At 55.6% G+C, this 16,363-nt stretch overlaps 1 protein-coding gene across 3 annotated transcripts in view; it reads left to right on the top strand.

Moving 5' to 3' along the window:
- The window catches only part of NCS1 (neuronal calcium sensor 1), a 55,217-nt gene that overhangs the window by 24,433 nt on the left and 14,421 nt on the right, over window positions 1-16,363 (top strand). For 2 of the 3 annotated variants that reach the window (XM_043916587.1, XM_043916585.1), the window contains exons 2-4: window positions 1,827-1,851; window positions 11,565-11,703; window positions 13,285-13,363. In XM_043916587.1, the coding sequence (XP_043772522.1) occupies window positions 1,827-1,851; window positions 11,565-11,703; window positions 13,285-13,363 (243 nt within the window). Of the gene's footprint in view, window positions 1-1,826; window positions 1,852-10,772; window positions 10,854-11,564; window positions 11,704-13,284; window positions 13,364-16,363 lie in introns of all 3 variants that reach the window. The other variant, XM_043916586.1, reaches the window with a different exon arrangement.

The raw sequence follows: 16,363 nt of genomic DNA, 5'->3' as shown, positions 1-16,363 counted from the left end.
CCCCATCCCCATCCCATCCCTCTGGGTCATCACAGAGCCTTGAGCCGAGCTCCCTGTGTTATAGATACAGCAGCTTCCCACTAGCTGTCTGTTTTACACGTGGTCGTGTATATACGTTAATGCGGCTCTCTCGGTTCATCCCTCCCTTTCCTTCCCCCTCTGCGTCCACAAGCGTGTTCTCTATTGTCTGCGTCTCTATTCCTGCCCTGTAAATAGGTTCACCAGTACCATTTCTCTAGATTCCACATGTGTGTCTTAATATATGACGTTTGTTTTCCTGACTTGCTTCACTCTCTATGACAGACTCAGCGTTGTGCCCGTGGACAGGACATCTCCTCCAGCCTCTTGTGGGAGGAGAGTGCTGACAAGGGGGGCTTGGCAGAGTCTTGCCACCTGCCCCGGGAGTCTGACCACCAGGGTCCGGCTGTGGGCGGGTGGCTGAGCCACAGACTCGAATGCAGACCCTCGCCCTCCCACCGCACTGCCGCCCTTCGTGCCTCAGTTTCCCCATCTGCAACCAGGGCAGAGTGGCGGCTTCCCTGGGAGCGTTGTCAGGGCAGCTGAACGAAAGCACAGAGGCCCGCCCTGCTCCAGATCGAGGCTTGTGGTGGGCGCTCGGGACTTGGCAGCTGTTCCGAGCTTGCTCTGAACAGTTTCTTGAAAAGTGACCTCGAGTCTGATCAGGCACACATGGTGAGGTGGATCCCCCTGGGCCTCCTTCCCCACTTCGCTGGGAAGGGACTTCAGTTCTTTCACTCACCTGACCTGCACCCAACACCCACCTTCCTGTCTGTTCACTCACTCATTCGTTTTCCAAGTCTGCATCGAGCACATCTGAGTGCCAGGCCCTGTGCTGGGGACTCAGGAATATTCACGCCTGTTCTGATTGGATTCCCAGGACAGCTAGTGTGGCAGGTACTATAACTGTTATTCCCATTTTACAAACAGGAAAACTGAGGCATGGAGTGCTGGAAGTGCTCTCCCAAGGTCCACCCCCCCACCCCCCACCCCGCCACCGCCCCGGGAATGAGCGAGGCCTTAGAGGTGGTTAGATGTTCTTGTTCAGTGACTTTAGAGAAATTACTGGTTTTGTTCCAACCCGAACTGATTCAGTACTGTTCAGAAAAAAAAACAACTTTTTTTTTGGTTTATTTCACGGTTCAGTAAAGAATGACTATTTGGGCTCGGCTGGAAGTTCTGCTACTTTATATGGCTTGTTCCATCTTTTGGTTCACGGCTTCGTTCTTGCCTTGCCTGTAAAAAGAACCTGGGGCTGAATGCTTTGAGGGGCTGGAGGGATGGGTGGAGGAGGGGAGGGTGCTGGGTGCTTCCAGGGCGGAGGAGGGGGTTCAGCCTTTCTGCCCCGGCCCTCCATGCGCCGGCAGGGAGGCTGAGTGCTTGGGGACGCCAGTGGCTTCTCTGACCATCCTGTCCCCAGGGACGCCAGATGGGAACGACTGATCCTCTGTGTTGGTCCGGGCACACAGTCCTGCCTGACCTGCCCAGGGCAGCAGGGAGAGACCAGCCCCTGCCTGCAAGAGGCTGGTCTTGACAGTCCTCCCAGCAGCGCAGTGGACATCTGGAGGGGATGGGCCATTGTCACCCCCTGGGGTCAGGATGGTCAGACTGAGACTGCTCACCAGCTGGGGGTAGGGGATTGCAGGCATCTTCTTGTACAGAGCTGGCTGGTGTCCAGAAATGTCCAGACATGGGCAGAATGGCCAAGGGCGGGGGCAGGGAGGGCAGGAAGGAGGCTCCCCTGTGTCTGTCTGTCCCCTAGGACACCTCCCTGAGCTAAAAGGCCACTTTTCTCTTTTCTCTTGCAGTTACCGAGAAGGAAGTCCAGCAGTGGTGAGTAGCTGTGTTTTCCCCAAACTCTTGGGTGGGTTGGGGGTGTTGGCTTCGTGCTGATGGGCCAGCAGCCCAGCTGCCCAGGACAGGGGCACGTGGAGGGCCCTCTGCGAGGGGCTTATCCACAAACCGGTCCAGGCAACCTTTGGTTCAGATTCCTTTGTTCACAAGGAATGGACGTAGATCCAGCTGAACTGTGTGGCTGGGGGTGGTGGTAGGTTGGTGGTGACCCCTTGCCTCGGATGGCATCTCTGAGGACCGCCAGTGTTAATTTCAGACCCTGCTCACCCGAGCGAGGGGTTTGAACCAGAAACAAGTCAGGAGACTGGATCCCAGGCCCGGCTTTGTCACTAGATTATCACATGGTCTTGAGAAGTCTCTCCTCCTCTCTGGGGTTCAGCCACTCTCTCTATAAAGCGATTGAATAGATTGGATCAAGGATGGTGGATAGTTTTCTTCTTGGATGCCAGCTCTGATCAGTCCATAGTAGCTGCCTGGAGTGCTGTGTTAAGGAGGATTCTGAGGCCGTATGTCATGGAGCAAATGGAAAGTATAGCAGTGAGGCATCAGCGAGGTCTGTGATGGATTAGCGATGCCTTCCCTGGGGTGGGGAGGGGAGAGTGGGTACTGTCTGTCATTGCGGAATGTGGAGCCCCCAGGTTCACTGTTAGGTGAACCTGAGTTGGGGGTGGATAGGTGAGCAAGGAGGGGGGCTTGGCGACCTTCTAGAAAGTTTGGTGGCTTAGAAATGGACTCTAGAGCCCCAGCCTTGCCTCTTCCCATCTCTTTGGCCTCTGAGCCTTCGTTTCCCCATGTAGGAATAATGAGAGATTGAAGTGATAGTCCCTGTAAAGGTCTCAGCAGAGGGTCCAAGAGCCGACAGTGGTCTTCCGTCCACTGTTGAGACGTGCACTCCATCACAGCAGGCCGTGGAGGCCACACTGGGAAGGTCCCAGGCCACGAGACCCCTGGGGGAGCCCCGCCTACACCTCCCTGACTCTGAGTCCAGGCAGCAGAGGGGAGAGCTATGGCTGCCCTGCCCAGCTTGGCTGACCCCTTGCCGGGGACCCCGGCCAGGTGGGCAGCGCCTGGGTGGTGAGATGGCTGCAGGGATGGAGGGTGGGCGGGAGCAGTGCCTCCTCCTCCTTCCTTCCCCACGTCCTCGGCCCCGACAGGTGGGCCTGACCCACCTCCAACCTCATTTTCCACTTCGCCACTCCCCCAGGTGGGCGTTCCAGAAATACTCCTGCTTCTAGGTCTTTATCCTCCAGGCTCACCCTCCTGGATCGCCTCACCTCGCCTTCCTGCTGTGTTTCTCTTTTGCTTAAAGCCCCTTTGTGGGGACTTCCCTGGTGGTCCAGTGGCTGAGACTCTGAGCTCCCAAGGCAGGGAGTTCCATCCTTGGTCAAAGAACTGGATCCCACATGTGACCACAAAGGGCAAAGACCCTGCGCGCCTCGACTAAGACCCGGCGCGGCCAAACAAGCAAATGCATATATATATATATATATATATATATATATATATAAAAGCCCCTCGTGGCTTCTTACTGCACTCAGCATGAAGGCCCAACCCCTCGCCTGGCCCTCAGGGCTCCCCGAGGTCTCTGGCCTCACCTGCTGGTTCACCAGGCACCAGCCATACCAGGCTCCTTCCTGCCTCGGGGCCTCCGTTCCTGCTGTTCCCTCTGCCCCAGATCTTGGCATGTTTGCTGCAGCGTCACCTCGTCACCTCGTGGGAGAGGTCACACGGACCACCCTCCCTGTCTCTCCAGCCCAGTCCAGGGTGGTCTTGTCTGGGGCTGATTTTCACTAGCTGCTCCACAGAAGAGGGGCCAGGCCCAGGGGGGCTTCTGTGACTCTCTGACTTGTCCTGGGCCGCCCAGTAAGCAGCAGCAGAGCTGGGCAGGTGCCAGGTCCCCCGGGGGCCCCAGGTGGTCAGGAGCACAAACCAGGCCACAGTGATATGAGGCTGGGCTGGGCCACGGGGGCTCTCAGCGCCCACCTGGCTTCATGCTGGTTGCCCCCTCGGCTGCCCCCAGCTCTGTATTTGCAGAGGGTGGAGGCTGGGGGCTCAGGGAGATGGGGCCAGCGTCAGGTCCGGGTCCACAGCCATCTTGATGGTCCTTGACCATCTTATTTCCTGCTCTGAATGAATGAGCTCCATTTACCACAACAGAAGGTTGAAGGCCTCGATGGGGGCTGAGTAGGAAACCACAGACAGTGGTCCCCACCCTTTTTGGCCCCAGGGACCCATTTCACGGGAGACAATTTTCCCACGGACCAGGAAGCAGGGGGATGGTTTGGGGATGATTAAAGCACACATTACATTGATCGTGCGCTTTATGTCTAGTCTGATGCTGCTGCTGATCAGACCAGAGGTACCCGTCTGCAGCCCAGAGGTTGGGGACCCCTTCCTTGGCAAGTCTCAGGCCCTTACAAGCGATTGTGACATCGTGATCACCCGGAGTGCGATCCCGAATGGGAGCAACGGGGCGGAAATAGTGCCCCCAACACAGTTTTGTGATGAAAAATGTGCGGAGGGAACAGAAGATGGGAAGGAAACTGGCCAGAGGCTGGTAGTGGGTGTGTTGGGGGTGGTGGCCTCATGGATTATGGGTATTTTCTTTCTCTCACATTTTCTATTTTCTAAGTTTTCTGTAATGCTTTTTATTATGTTTATAATAACCAAATAGCCTAATGGCATTGTAACTGAAACAGTGGGCGAGGCAGGAAGAATTCTGCAGCCGCCTCGACAGGGCCACCTGTCAGTCCTGGATCCTTGTCTGCAGTCGCAGCCCTGGGTCAGGAGGCCGCCTCTCCTTAACATCTGTGGGTGCCTCCTGTGGGCCAGGTGCTCAGAACAATGCCATGGGTCAGGCTAGGAGCAGCCCATTTTACAGATGAAGAAACTGAGGCTCTGAGTCAGGTGGAGACACTTGCCTGGGTCACCCAGCTCTGTGTGTGTGTGTGTGTGTGTGTGTGTGTGGAGTCTGGGTCCAGCTTGCTGGCCTCCGTGGCCAGGGGTACAGGGGCTCAGCCGGGCTCGCTGTGGCTTTGGGAAGTCCTTTAAAACTGAGGGCTGTAGAGGGTGGGGGGGTGGGAGGAGTGAGAAGGGGGAGGGGAGAGGTGCAGGGAAGAGGCCCCAGCCTCAGGGATGTGTTTGAGCCCCTCCTCCAGATCGTCTGAAGGCTGGTCTCCAGGGAGCTGGGAGGGGAATGCCATGGGAAAGGAGGTGTTTGAAAAGATAATGGGGAACAGTTTGCCAGGGCGCTGCGGCAGGCAGTCCCAGCTGCGTTTGGCTGATTGCAGCTGGGGGTTATGCTTTCTTCTTTATCCACCTATTTATTTGCCACTTTTCACACTGCAGAAGGCAGCGTTTGCCACACTTAACCCTTGGCAGGGAGGTGGGTGGGCATGGAGGGTGATGAAGGGCTCGCTTTAAGCTGGGTCCCAGGGGACAAGACTCCGTGGGATCCGAGAGCAGTGGGTCCCAGGAAGGCCTGGAAGGCTGGGGCCTTGGGGAACGAGGCCCTGGTGGCCTTGGGGCTGCAGGGCCTGCAGAGAATGGGAAGCTGAGCTGGAGTCGGACCCACGGGTCATGGCTGGTGTTCGTTCATTCACTCATCACTTATTCATTCATTAATTCACACCCTCATTCACTCATTCATTCACTGTCATTCATTCATTCACTCACTCCTTTATTCACTCATTCATTCACTCACTCCCTCATTTCTTCACTCACTCACTCATTCATTCATTCACACCCTCATTCACTCATTCATTCACTGTCACTTATTCATTCACTCACTCCATTATTCACTCATTCATTCATTCATTCCCTCATTCACTCCCTTATACCTTCGCTCATTTGCTCACTTCTTCATTCACTCATTCATGCCCTACTCTCATTCATTGGCTCACTTTCATTCACTTACTCCCTTATTCCTTCATTCATTCACCCACTCCCTCTTTCCTTCACTCCCTCATTCATTCATTCATTTGTTGGCTTACTGAGCACCTACTCTGTGCCAGGCACCTTCCGAGCGCCGGGGGCAGCAGGGACTGGGGGAGATGAGGCGCTGGAGTCTCCCAAGGGACCCAGGCTGGCGCAGTGGGGGGCAGACACAGGCTGGTGCTGTGGTGGGAGGCGTACAGGAAGGAATGTTTTGTAAGTGGCATTCAGCCTGCAGTGTTTTTATGAAATGACAGATTTCTTTTCCTTCCCTTTCCCTCTTAAAGAGGCGTCAGAACGCAGTTGTCGAATTTAGGCTTTTCTTCTCTCATCCCCACCCTGTCGTGGAGCGCTGACTCTCAGGTACAGTCAGCCGCGTCAGACACCGTGCTCTGGTGGCTGGGGACCGCGTGTGCGGAGCTCCGGGGCAGGGCTGTGTCCCGGATTCGGTCCCATGGCTTCTCCTCCGATCCCTAAACAGAGTTAAGACCCCTGCTCTGAAACAAGGCTGTGTGAGGATGCTTTGTGCCGCTCCCCTTCCCTGGCCTGACCTGCGCCAGCATCAGCGCCAGGACTTCTGTCGCTTCCACCATTAGGCTGGAACCACGCAGAAGGCGCCCGGGAAAATAGGCCATGGAGGTTTTGGGCCATGGCTGGTGGCTGGCCGCACACAGAGGTGGTGCTGGGGCTCCACCTCGGGCCCCCTGTTTGCCCACGTGCGACTTGCTAGGTGTTTACTGAGCCCCTGCCTCGTGTCGGTACATCCTGCAGATTCGGAGTGAGCTAGAAGATGTGAGGTTCCTGCCTTGACAGACCCTGAGATGCACTCACTGGCCTGTCATCACAGAGGCTACGGCCACCACTGCGAGGCCCAGGCCAGGGACAGGGTGCTGTGAGTGTGTGTGCTGGAGCCTGGCTCTGTCTGGGGTGGGCAGAGGGGGCTTCTCATGGGGAGATGCACTGAGGCTAAGAACAAAAGGGGGGAGGAGGAGGGGAAGGAGTGTGCTGGGCTGAAGAAATGCCATGTGGTGGCCCTGAGCCAAGAGGAAATGTAACAGCTCCTAGCCTCAGTTTCCCCATCTGTACAATGGGTGTAATAATCCCCACTTCCTGGGTTTGTTGGAACGATTTGGTGAAATGGTGCCCAGAAATCACATAGCCCCATGTCTGTGTGTGCATGCTAAGTCAGTTTAGTTATATTCAACTCTTTGCAACCCCATGGACTGTAGCCCGCCAGGCTCCTCTGTCCATGGGACTCTCCAGGCAAGAACACTGGAGTGGGTTGTCATGCCCTCCTCCAGGAGATCTTTCCCACCCAGGGAGCGAACCTGTGTCTCCTGCAGTTTCTGCGTTGCAGGCGGATTCTTTACTGCTGAGCCACCTGGAAAGCCCGGGTCCCTGTTGTTAGGAATCCTCAACCACTGGAAGGTAGACACTGGGGAAGACCCTCTTTCTGCTCTGTGGGGCTCCCCGGAGACCGTCTAGTCCTATGGTTCTCTATTGGAGTGGCTCTGCCCCAGGGAGGATATTGGCATTGTCTGGAGACACCTTGGGTTGTCATAACTTGGGGTGGGGATGCTTCTGGCATCTAGCAGGGGGAGGCCAGGGAAGCCGTCAAACATTCCATCTCACTGGACAGGCTTCCACCACCAAGAATCGTCCGACTCCAGATGTCGGTAGTGCCAGTAGAAAACCCTGATCTAGTCTAAGCTGTTTATTTTGCCAGCAGAGAAACTGTGGGACATTGCGGGGAAGGGCTTTCCTCAGGCCTCTTACTGTGAGACACGATGAGCCGGGACTGGAGCACAGGGCGGGCTCCGGCGCAGGTTTCCAGGCAGCTGTGTGTCTAAGCAGAGAGGGAGGGGCAGTGGGGAGACGGAGGAGGCCCCGGGCCTGTTAGAACCTGAGCCAGGGCCGAGGATGGGGCACAGTCACGTACGTCTCTCGTTATCCTGGGATGGAATTCCGGGCAGGAACTCAGTTATTAAGCAGCAGCTCCCTTGCGTGCCCGCGGTGGGGAGGGGGTGTGTGTGCCTGGGGTGTGTGTCTCGGCTCTGCCAGCCAGGGGGTGCTGAGTTGCACCTTGGAACCGGGCCTTGGCAGGAAGTCCTGGTCTCAGAGCCGTGAGGGCTTGAAGAGCAAATTCAGGGCCTGGGGGCCACTGGGGCGTCTGGGCCCAGACTCCTCTCTGCTTCAGTGAGATGGGGTGCCCCCATCTTCTGATAATGGGGTTACAGTGTGTGGAGAGCAAGCACTTGCCTTTACATGCAGCTTGGCTCGCAGGAGAGGCAGATGAAGAGTAAGCCTGGGAGGCAGGAGTCCCGGGACCGAGCCTAGTGTCTGCTGTGTGACCTTGGACCAGTCTCTCTCCCTCTCTGGGCCCCCAGTTTCCCATCGATCCGTGGCGGGATGGGAGTGTACCCGTGGTTCTGTAACCACCTGCCTGGAGTTCTCAGGTTCCGACCAGGGTCTCCGGGGCTCAGGAAGAATGCCTGGCTCTCCCTCTCTCTATGTGTTTATTTATTCATTCATTCGTTCACCCAGCTCATTCACTGAGCTCACGGGACGCTTACTGAGCCCTCGTTATGTGTAGGCCCTGGGCCAGGCGTGGGGGCGCCGTGGCGTCAGGGAGTTTGGTAGGATGGGGGACACAGCCTGAAGGTACGTGTGGTACAGTGTGGTTCCTGCTGCCCTGGGGTCTTTCCAGGGCTGGGGGAGCAGATGAGCAGTGCAGCCCCTGGGGGGGAGCTGGGCAGACTTCCTGGAGGGAAGCTGGGACCTGGTGGATGAGTGCGTATCCAGGTGAAGGGGAGGAGGAGGTGTTTTGCAGGCCCAGGGACCTGCGGGTGTGAAGGCCGGGAGGGTGGCTGGCATGGCCAACTCTGGAAAGTGCCGCAGGGTGTGGAATATGGGCCGAGGGGGGCGGGGACAGTGGGCAGGGGAGGCTGGGCCATCAGGCTGGGGTGGGCTGCTGCTAATGGCACCAAGGGGGCTGGGCCCCACAGGGACAGGGACAGCCTCTGCCAGGGAAACTAGATAGCTGCCCCCCACCCCCTGGAGGTTCCCCACTGAGGCCAGCCTCCCTGCACCCCCCAGGAAAGCCGCAGGGCCCCCACTGCCAGCACCCCCGCAGGTGCACACAGCACTGCCAGCTCCCATCCCACCGCCTTCCCCTCCCAGGAGCCAGGCAGCCGCAGGGACCCGGCCAGGAGATGGCTTTGGGCACCTTCGGGTATCCCTCTATTGATTTTAATAATAGTTTAGAATCACTCGAGTAACACACAGCCCACTGGGGCGGGGGGGGGGTGGGGATGGGAAGTGCTGGGTGACACCAGGGGAAGTGTGGCCCCCATCTGGGTCTCCAGGGCCTGCTATGTCCCCACGTGGGTCATCACGTCCTGGCACCAGGCCTGCCTCCTCCTCGTGCCTAGGGACCCGTCCTGACCCGGGGCCAGGGGTCACAGACCAGGTCTTGGCTCCGAAACGCTCCTCCCTGGCTCTGCATCCTGGCCCAGGCGTGGAGATCTGCTCCTGGAACACACACCTGGGAAGGATGTTTTGTGGGGGGACCAGCCCTTTCCTGGTCCTGCTGTGGGAGGGGCGTGGCCTCAGCGCCTTCATCTGTGAAGTGGGGTCACTGAACCCATCGAGCAGGGCTGAGCGGCAACTGCAGGAGGAACTGTCCACGAAGGCTTAGCCCAGCACCTGGCATGGGGCTGTTGTCAAAGGTGATGAGACAGGGCAACTGAGCCTGGACCGCCGCCCTGGGCCTCTGGCCTCTCAAGGTGCCCCAGGGCGTGGGCGGGAGGACACATGGAGGCCCGGCCTCCTTTAAGACCCCTTGCTTGTGATGGGCACTGCCAATGGTGAGAACTCACACCAGCCAGACCCTGAGCTCCACCCCATCTCCTGGCTTCCTCCCGGCCTCTCCCGCACCCCTAAGAGAACACTGACATGTTAGCAAGAGTCTTGTCTTGCTTTCTTTCTGATGTCTGACCTCAATCACTTAGGCTTCCCAGGCTTCCCTGGTGGCTCAGATGGTAAGGAATCTGCCTGCAAGGCAGGAGACCCAGGTTCAGTCACTGGGTGGGCAAGATCCCCTGAAGAAGGGTATGGCTCCCACTCCAGTACTCTTGCCTGGAGAACCCCGTGGACAGAGGAGCCTGGCGGGCTACAGTCCATGGGATCGCAAAGAGTCAGACACACCTGAGTGACTAACACTTTCACGATTGCCAAGGCCCCCTCCTTCCTGTGCCTTGCACATCCCTTCCCCCGGCCCAGGCCCCTCAGATTGTTCTCCGAGGGTGGGGGCACTGTGGCTTCCCCACAGGCTCCCTGTGAGTTGGCCGCCAGTCACGCGTCTCCAGTAACTTTCCTAAGACCTGATCGGAGAGTGGCCCCGGGTAGACTGAAGAACAGTGACATCTCCAGGGCTGGTGTCTCTGAGCATCTGACCCTCTCAGTGGATACTTCGTACCCTGCCTCAGCTCCAGTCTAGGCTGCGAGGACTAGCAAATCTCTCCATGATGGAGTCTCAGCTTCCTAATCTTTAAAATGGGCTTGGGAATTCCTTGGCAGTCCAGGGGTTAGGACTCTGTACTTTCACTGCCAAGGCCCAGGGTTCAATCCCTGGTCGGGGTACTGAACTCCCACAAGCCACACCATTAAAAAAAATGGTGGGAGGGCCTTGTTTATAATACCTTGCTCGTGGGCCTGTTCGGGTGTCCCAAGAGAATCAGGTTTGCAAAGCGCCCAGCAGACAGTGGCTGAGTGGAGGTAACAGCTGGTAGCCGATAAAAGCTGATCCGTCTCTCTACCCCTGTTTGTGCTGGGAATCCTTCTCGGAGGAAGGCATGTCCTGGCTGGAGTTGCCAAGCTCCATGCAGGGGCCAGCTGGTGAACTGATTTCAAAGAGCACAGAGGTCATGACACTAAAGATCATGCCATGGATTATTTTTTATGTCCAGCCCTGTGCCAAGGATGCTACGTCAGCATCTCGCACAGTCCCCGCGTGGCGGAGGTCACAGCTGTCGCTGTTCGTGGAGGAGGTGAGTCAGGCTCAGAGAGGAGAAGGCGCTTGCCCGAGGACGCACAGCCCGCAAGTGGCAGAGCCGGGATGTGGGCTGCGAAGCCATGTTGCCGTCAGCTGGCTGGCTGTCTGGAGGGTCCCGTGCTGGGCCCTGGGAACGCAGGGTGGACAGGTCCAGTGGGAAGCCCTGAGGTGCCCTGAGAGACTGCCGGGCTCCTCCTGCACTGTTTACCCCGTTCCCTGGGAACAGAGGCAGGGGAGCGGGTGTGTGCACATGGGGGGTGCAGGCACGTGGGAGGAGCCAGCTGCCAGGCCCCAGATGGTGGCTCTGCCCACCAGCGCCACCAGCCTGCCCGGCTCCAGGAGGGGCTCAGTGGAGAAGGTGGGGGAGGCGGGAGTGCCTTGCGCAAGAGCGAGGCTTCGAGGAGGTTGCTTGTGTGAGTTTTGTGTTAGGTGCCTGTGTGGAGCAGGGGGCTGAGTGGCCATGTGACTCTTACCCCCTGGGAAAGATGAGGCTCAGAGAGGTGTGGCCTTTTGCCAGTCACACAGCTAACGAGAGGCAAGGGTTGGATGAGCCCAGGCCTGTGATGTCCAGGTCTGTGCTCATGACCCCGTGTGGCACAGTTTCCCAGGACAGGGCCTCTGGCTTCCGGGATGCTGGGCAGGAGCTCCCAGCACGTGGTGATGCTGGAGTCTCCTTCACCGTCTCTCGCCTGGTCTCTACCTACAGGTACAAGGGCTTCATCAAGGACTGCCCCAGCGGGCAGCTGGACGCGGCGGGCTTCCAGAAGATCTACAAGCAGTTCTTCCCATTTGGGGACCCCACCAAGTTTGCCACATTTGTTTTCAATGTCTTTGATGAGAACAAGGTGAGCTGGGGATTGACGGGTCCTGCACCAGCCCAGAGTCTCCCCCCAACCCCCCACAACCAGCCTGGAATCCCCCCAACCCCCCACAACCAGCCCAGAGTCCCCTCCTTCCTGAGGCATCTCCACACCCACACTAACCCGCTTATGTTCCCTTCGGAGAAGGAACACACATACACATATACACAAATGCACACACATGTATGCGACCCACACATGCATATGCACAGTTGCACATAAATGCATGCACACACACATGGATACACACGCATTCATATTGCACACAAATGCATGCATGTGTATTCATTGTGTGAGCTCACACATGCTCAAGGCGCCCGCAGAGATCCATGTACGCACACACATACCATCCACACAGACATGCGTGTATGCACACATGCACACATATATGTCCACCTTGACCCTTTTCTTACAAGGACAAAAGGCAAATGCCTCCAGGGATAATAATAGGATTTGTAATCATAATAGACATTTACTGAACATTTACTATGTACTAAGCCCTTTACATGCATTATTTTTACTGAGACCTTATAGTCAACTGGATTTCCCTGGTGACTTAAATGGTAAAGTGTCTGCCTACAATGGGGGAGACCTGGATTCGATCGCTGGGTCATCAAGATCCCCTGGAGAAGGAAATGGCAACCCACTCCAGTACTCTTGCCTGGAGAATCCCATGGATGGAGGAGCCTGGTGGGCTACAGTCCATGGAGTTGCAAAGAGTCAGACATGACTGAGCGACTTCACTTTCTTTCACTTTACAGTTGACTACCAGTAAAGGATGCCTTTTAATTACCCCCATTTTGCAGATGAGGAAACTAACAATCATATACTATGAGATCCATTGTGCCTGGCTTCTTTCACGGAGCATGATGTTTTCAAGCCTTATCCACATTGTAGTGTGTCCACCCCTGCCGCCCCCCACCGGCGATGGCCACCCGCACAGTCGGCATATACCCACCGTTGGGGCGTCTGCAGTCCTCCGGACTCCATCCTGCGCTGGCATATTTCCTGGCTTCCCGCATGTTCGTGGTGGACGTCCTGTTACTTGTTGCCACGCTCCACACTGTCACGCACTCAGGCTTGTTTCTGCTCTTTCATGCCCTGGCTTTCTCCGCAGGCGGCGGCAGCCAAGACGCTGCCTGACCCTGGGAGGAACTCCGGCGGCCTCTCCGGGGTCTCAGTGTCCTCAGCTGCAAACCAAACAGGATCGAACAGTCCAGAGCCCCGCCTTCTTCTCAAGCCTCTGAGCCTGTGGTTCTAGGCTGAGGAGAAGGGGGTTCTGGGGGCCTTTGTGCTGTGCTGAGGGAGCTGCTGGCTGTTCCTTCCACCAGCTGTGGAGTCAGGCTCTCCCCCTGGCTCGCCCTGTCGCTGTCCCTCCTCCTGGCCTGTCCCATTTCTAATCCTCCCCGTCCCCCCACCCCCCCATCTTCTCTGAACCTCATCCCTTCCCTCCCTTGCTCTGCACTTGGGCGTCTGGTACCTGCTGCCATCCATCCATCACCACCCGTTGGAGGAGGGGCCTGACCCACAGTAACGAGGCCACGCCTGCCCCTCTCTCTCCTGCAGGACGGGCGGATCGAGTTCTCCGAGTTCATCCAGGCGCTGTCGGTGACCTCGAGGGGAACCCTGGATGAGAAGCTGCGGTGTAAGTCCTGCTCCCTGGTGGTCCCAGGCTGGAGGGAGGCCAAACACCCGGGCCCAGGCTGTCTGCCTGGCGCTGACAGTGGCACAGAAGTCCTGTCCTTCCAGGTCAGAGGCGGTTTCCCAGGGGTGCCCAGGCAGGAGGAACGTGGCTTCTTTAGGCAGGTGGACAGATGGGGCAGGAGCAGAGGGACATTTGAGCAGGTGCAGACATGGGAGGCTCAGTGGTGAAGGAATCTGCCTGCAACCTGACCCGGGTTTGATCTCTGGGTTGGGAAGGCCCCCTGGAGGAGGAAATGGCAACCCACTCCAGTGTTCTTGCCTGGAGAATTCCATGGACAGAGGAGGCTGGCGGGCTACAGTCCATGGGGTCACAAAGAGGTGGACACGACTGAGCGGCTAACACACACAGACATGGCACCTCAGGCAGGACAGCGTGGAGCTAAAAACTCCGCTTCCAGGGCTGGACCCACCACTTCGGAGGCTGTTTTGATGACTGATCTCATTCATTCACTTATGTACTGGTTCAGCCAACAGATACTGACCAAACATGGCCACGTGTCAGTGCTGGGCAGAGGCTGGGACCCACTGGAGCATCAGATAGACAGGCACCTGCCTTTGTGGCTGTCAGTCTAGCATGGGGGCATTATCCATAAGGTCCCAGAAAACTGCAGCCAAGGCAGGAAGTGGGAGATGTGAGCTGACCGGACAGGAGCTGGCCCTGTTGTGTGTTGGGAGCTGAGCTGGGAAGGGGGAAGCTGGCTGGGAGAGGGAGGAGGAAAGAGGGCTCCTGCAGGGGAACAGCATGTGCAAGGCCCTGAAGAGGGTCAAGAGAAGGATTCAGAGGGGAGAGTGAGGGAATCTGGAGAGAAGATGAAGACCGTGGACTAGAACTCACTTCTCCCTGAATGCAGAGTTCCAAAGAATAGCAAGGAGAGATAAGATAGCCTTCCTCAGTGATCAATGCAAAGAAATAGAGGAAAACAACAGAATGGAAAAGACTAGAAAGCTCTTCAAGAAAATTAGAGATACCAAGGGAACATTTCATGCAAAGATGGGCTCAATAAAGGACAGAAATGGTACAGACCTAACAGAAGCAGAAGATATTAAGAAGAGGTGGCAATAATACACAGAAGAACTATACAAAAAAGGTCTTCATGACCCAGATAACCATGATGGTGTGATCACTCACCTAGAACCAGACATTGTGGAGTGTCAAGTGGGCCTTAGGAAGCATCACTATGAACAAAGCTAGTGGACGTGATGGAATTCCAGCTGAGGTATTTCAAATCCTAAAAGATGATGTTGAAAAAGTGCTGCACGCATATGCCAGCACATTTGGGTAACTCAGCAGTGGCCACAGGACTGGGAAAGGTCAGTGTTCATTCCAGTCCCAAAGAAACGCACAGAAAAGAATATTCAAACTGTCGCACAATTGCACTCATCTTACATGCTAGCAAAGTAATGCTCAAAATTCTCCAAGCTAGGCTTCAACAGTACGTGAACCAAGAACTTCCAGATGTTCAAGCTGGATTTTTTTTTTCCAAGCTGGATTTAGAATAGGTAGAGGAACCAGAGATCAAATTGCCAATATCCATTGGATCATAGAAAAAAAAAAAGCAAGAGAATTCCAGAAAAACATCCACTTCTGCTTCATTGACTACACTAAAGCCTTTGACTGTGTGGATCACAACAAACTGCGGAAAATTCTTAAACAGATGGAAATACCAGCCCACCTGACCTGCCTCCTGAAAAATCTGTATGCAAGTTAAGAAGCAACAGTTAGAACTGGACATGGAACAACAAACTGGTTCCAAATTGGGAAAGGAGTATGTCAAGGCTGTCTATTGTCACCCTGCTTATTTAACTTACATGCAGAGTACATCATGTGAAATGCCGGGCTGGATGAAGCACAAGCTGGAATCAAGATTGCTGGGAGAAATATCAATAACCTCAGATATGGAGATGACACCATCTTTATGGCACCACCCTTATGAAGAGGAACTAAAGAACCTCTGGATGAAAGTGAAAGAGAAAAGTGAAAAAGCTGGCTTAAAACTCAACATTCAAAAAACCAAGATCATGGTATCGGACCCCATCACTTCATGGCAAATAGATGGGGAAACAATGAAACAGTGACAGACTTTATTTTCTTGGGCTCCAAAATCACTGCAGACAGTGACTGCAGCCATGAAATGAGCAAGATGCTTGTTCTTTGGGAGAAAAGCTATGACAAACCTAGACAGCGTATTTAAAAAGTAGAGGCATTACTTTACCAACAAAGATCTGTATAGTCAAAGCTATGGTTTTCCCAGTAGTCATTTATGGATGTGAGAGTTGGATCATAAAGAAGGCTGAGCACTGAAGAATTGATGCTTTTGAACTGTGGTGTTGGAGAAGACTCTTGAGAGTCCCTTGGATTGCAAGGAGATCCAACCAGTCCATCCTAAGGGAAATCAGTCCTGAATATTCATTGGAAAGACTGATGCTGAAGCTGAAGCTCCAGTACTTTGGCCACCTAATGGGAAGAGCTGACTCATTAAAAAAGACCCTGAGGCTGGGAAAGATTGAGAGCAGGAGGAGAAGGGAAGGACAGAAGATGGTTGGATGGCATCACCGACTTGATGGACATGAGTTTGAGCAAGCTCCAGGAGATGGTGCAGGATAGGGAAACCTGGCATGCTGCAGTCCATGGGGTCGCAAAGGGTCGTCATGACTGAGCGACTGAACACCGCTTCTCACTGAGACATCTTCACCGCTTTGTATTGGCAGCAAGAAAACACAGCGGTTTCTTTTAGGAATAAAAGAGGGTTTTATTTATGCAGAAGCTCCTCCCCCTTTCCCGGGCATATGATTTTATTTTCTAAGATGACCCTAGCAAGATACAGCATCAGTGTGGAAAGGGAGTGACTGAGACAGGCAGAGGCTGGTAGGTGGGGAGGGAGGGCGGTGCTTGGGAGATGCTCCTGGGGCCCCCTCCCCCCTCAGCTCCAGCCTCTGAGGC

This window comes from Cervus elaphus, chromosome 11 (assembly GCF_910594005.1).
Source record: "Cervus elaphus chromosome 11, mCerEla1.1, whole genome shotgun sequence".
Classification (NCBI taxonomy): domain Eukaryota; kingdom Metazoa; phylum Chordata; class Mammalia; order Artiodactyla; family Cervidae; genus Cervus; species Cervus elaphus.
Note: the sequence above shows the minus strand (reverse complement) of the source record. Positions and strands in the feature narration are given on the sequence as shown.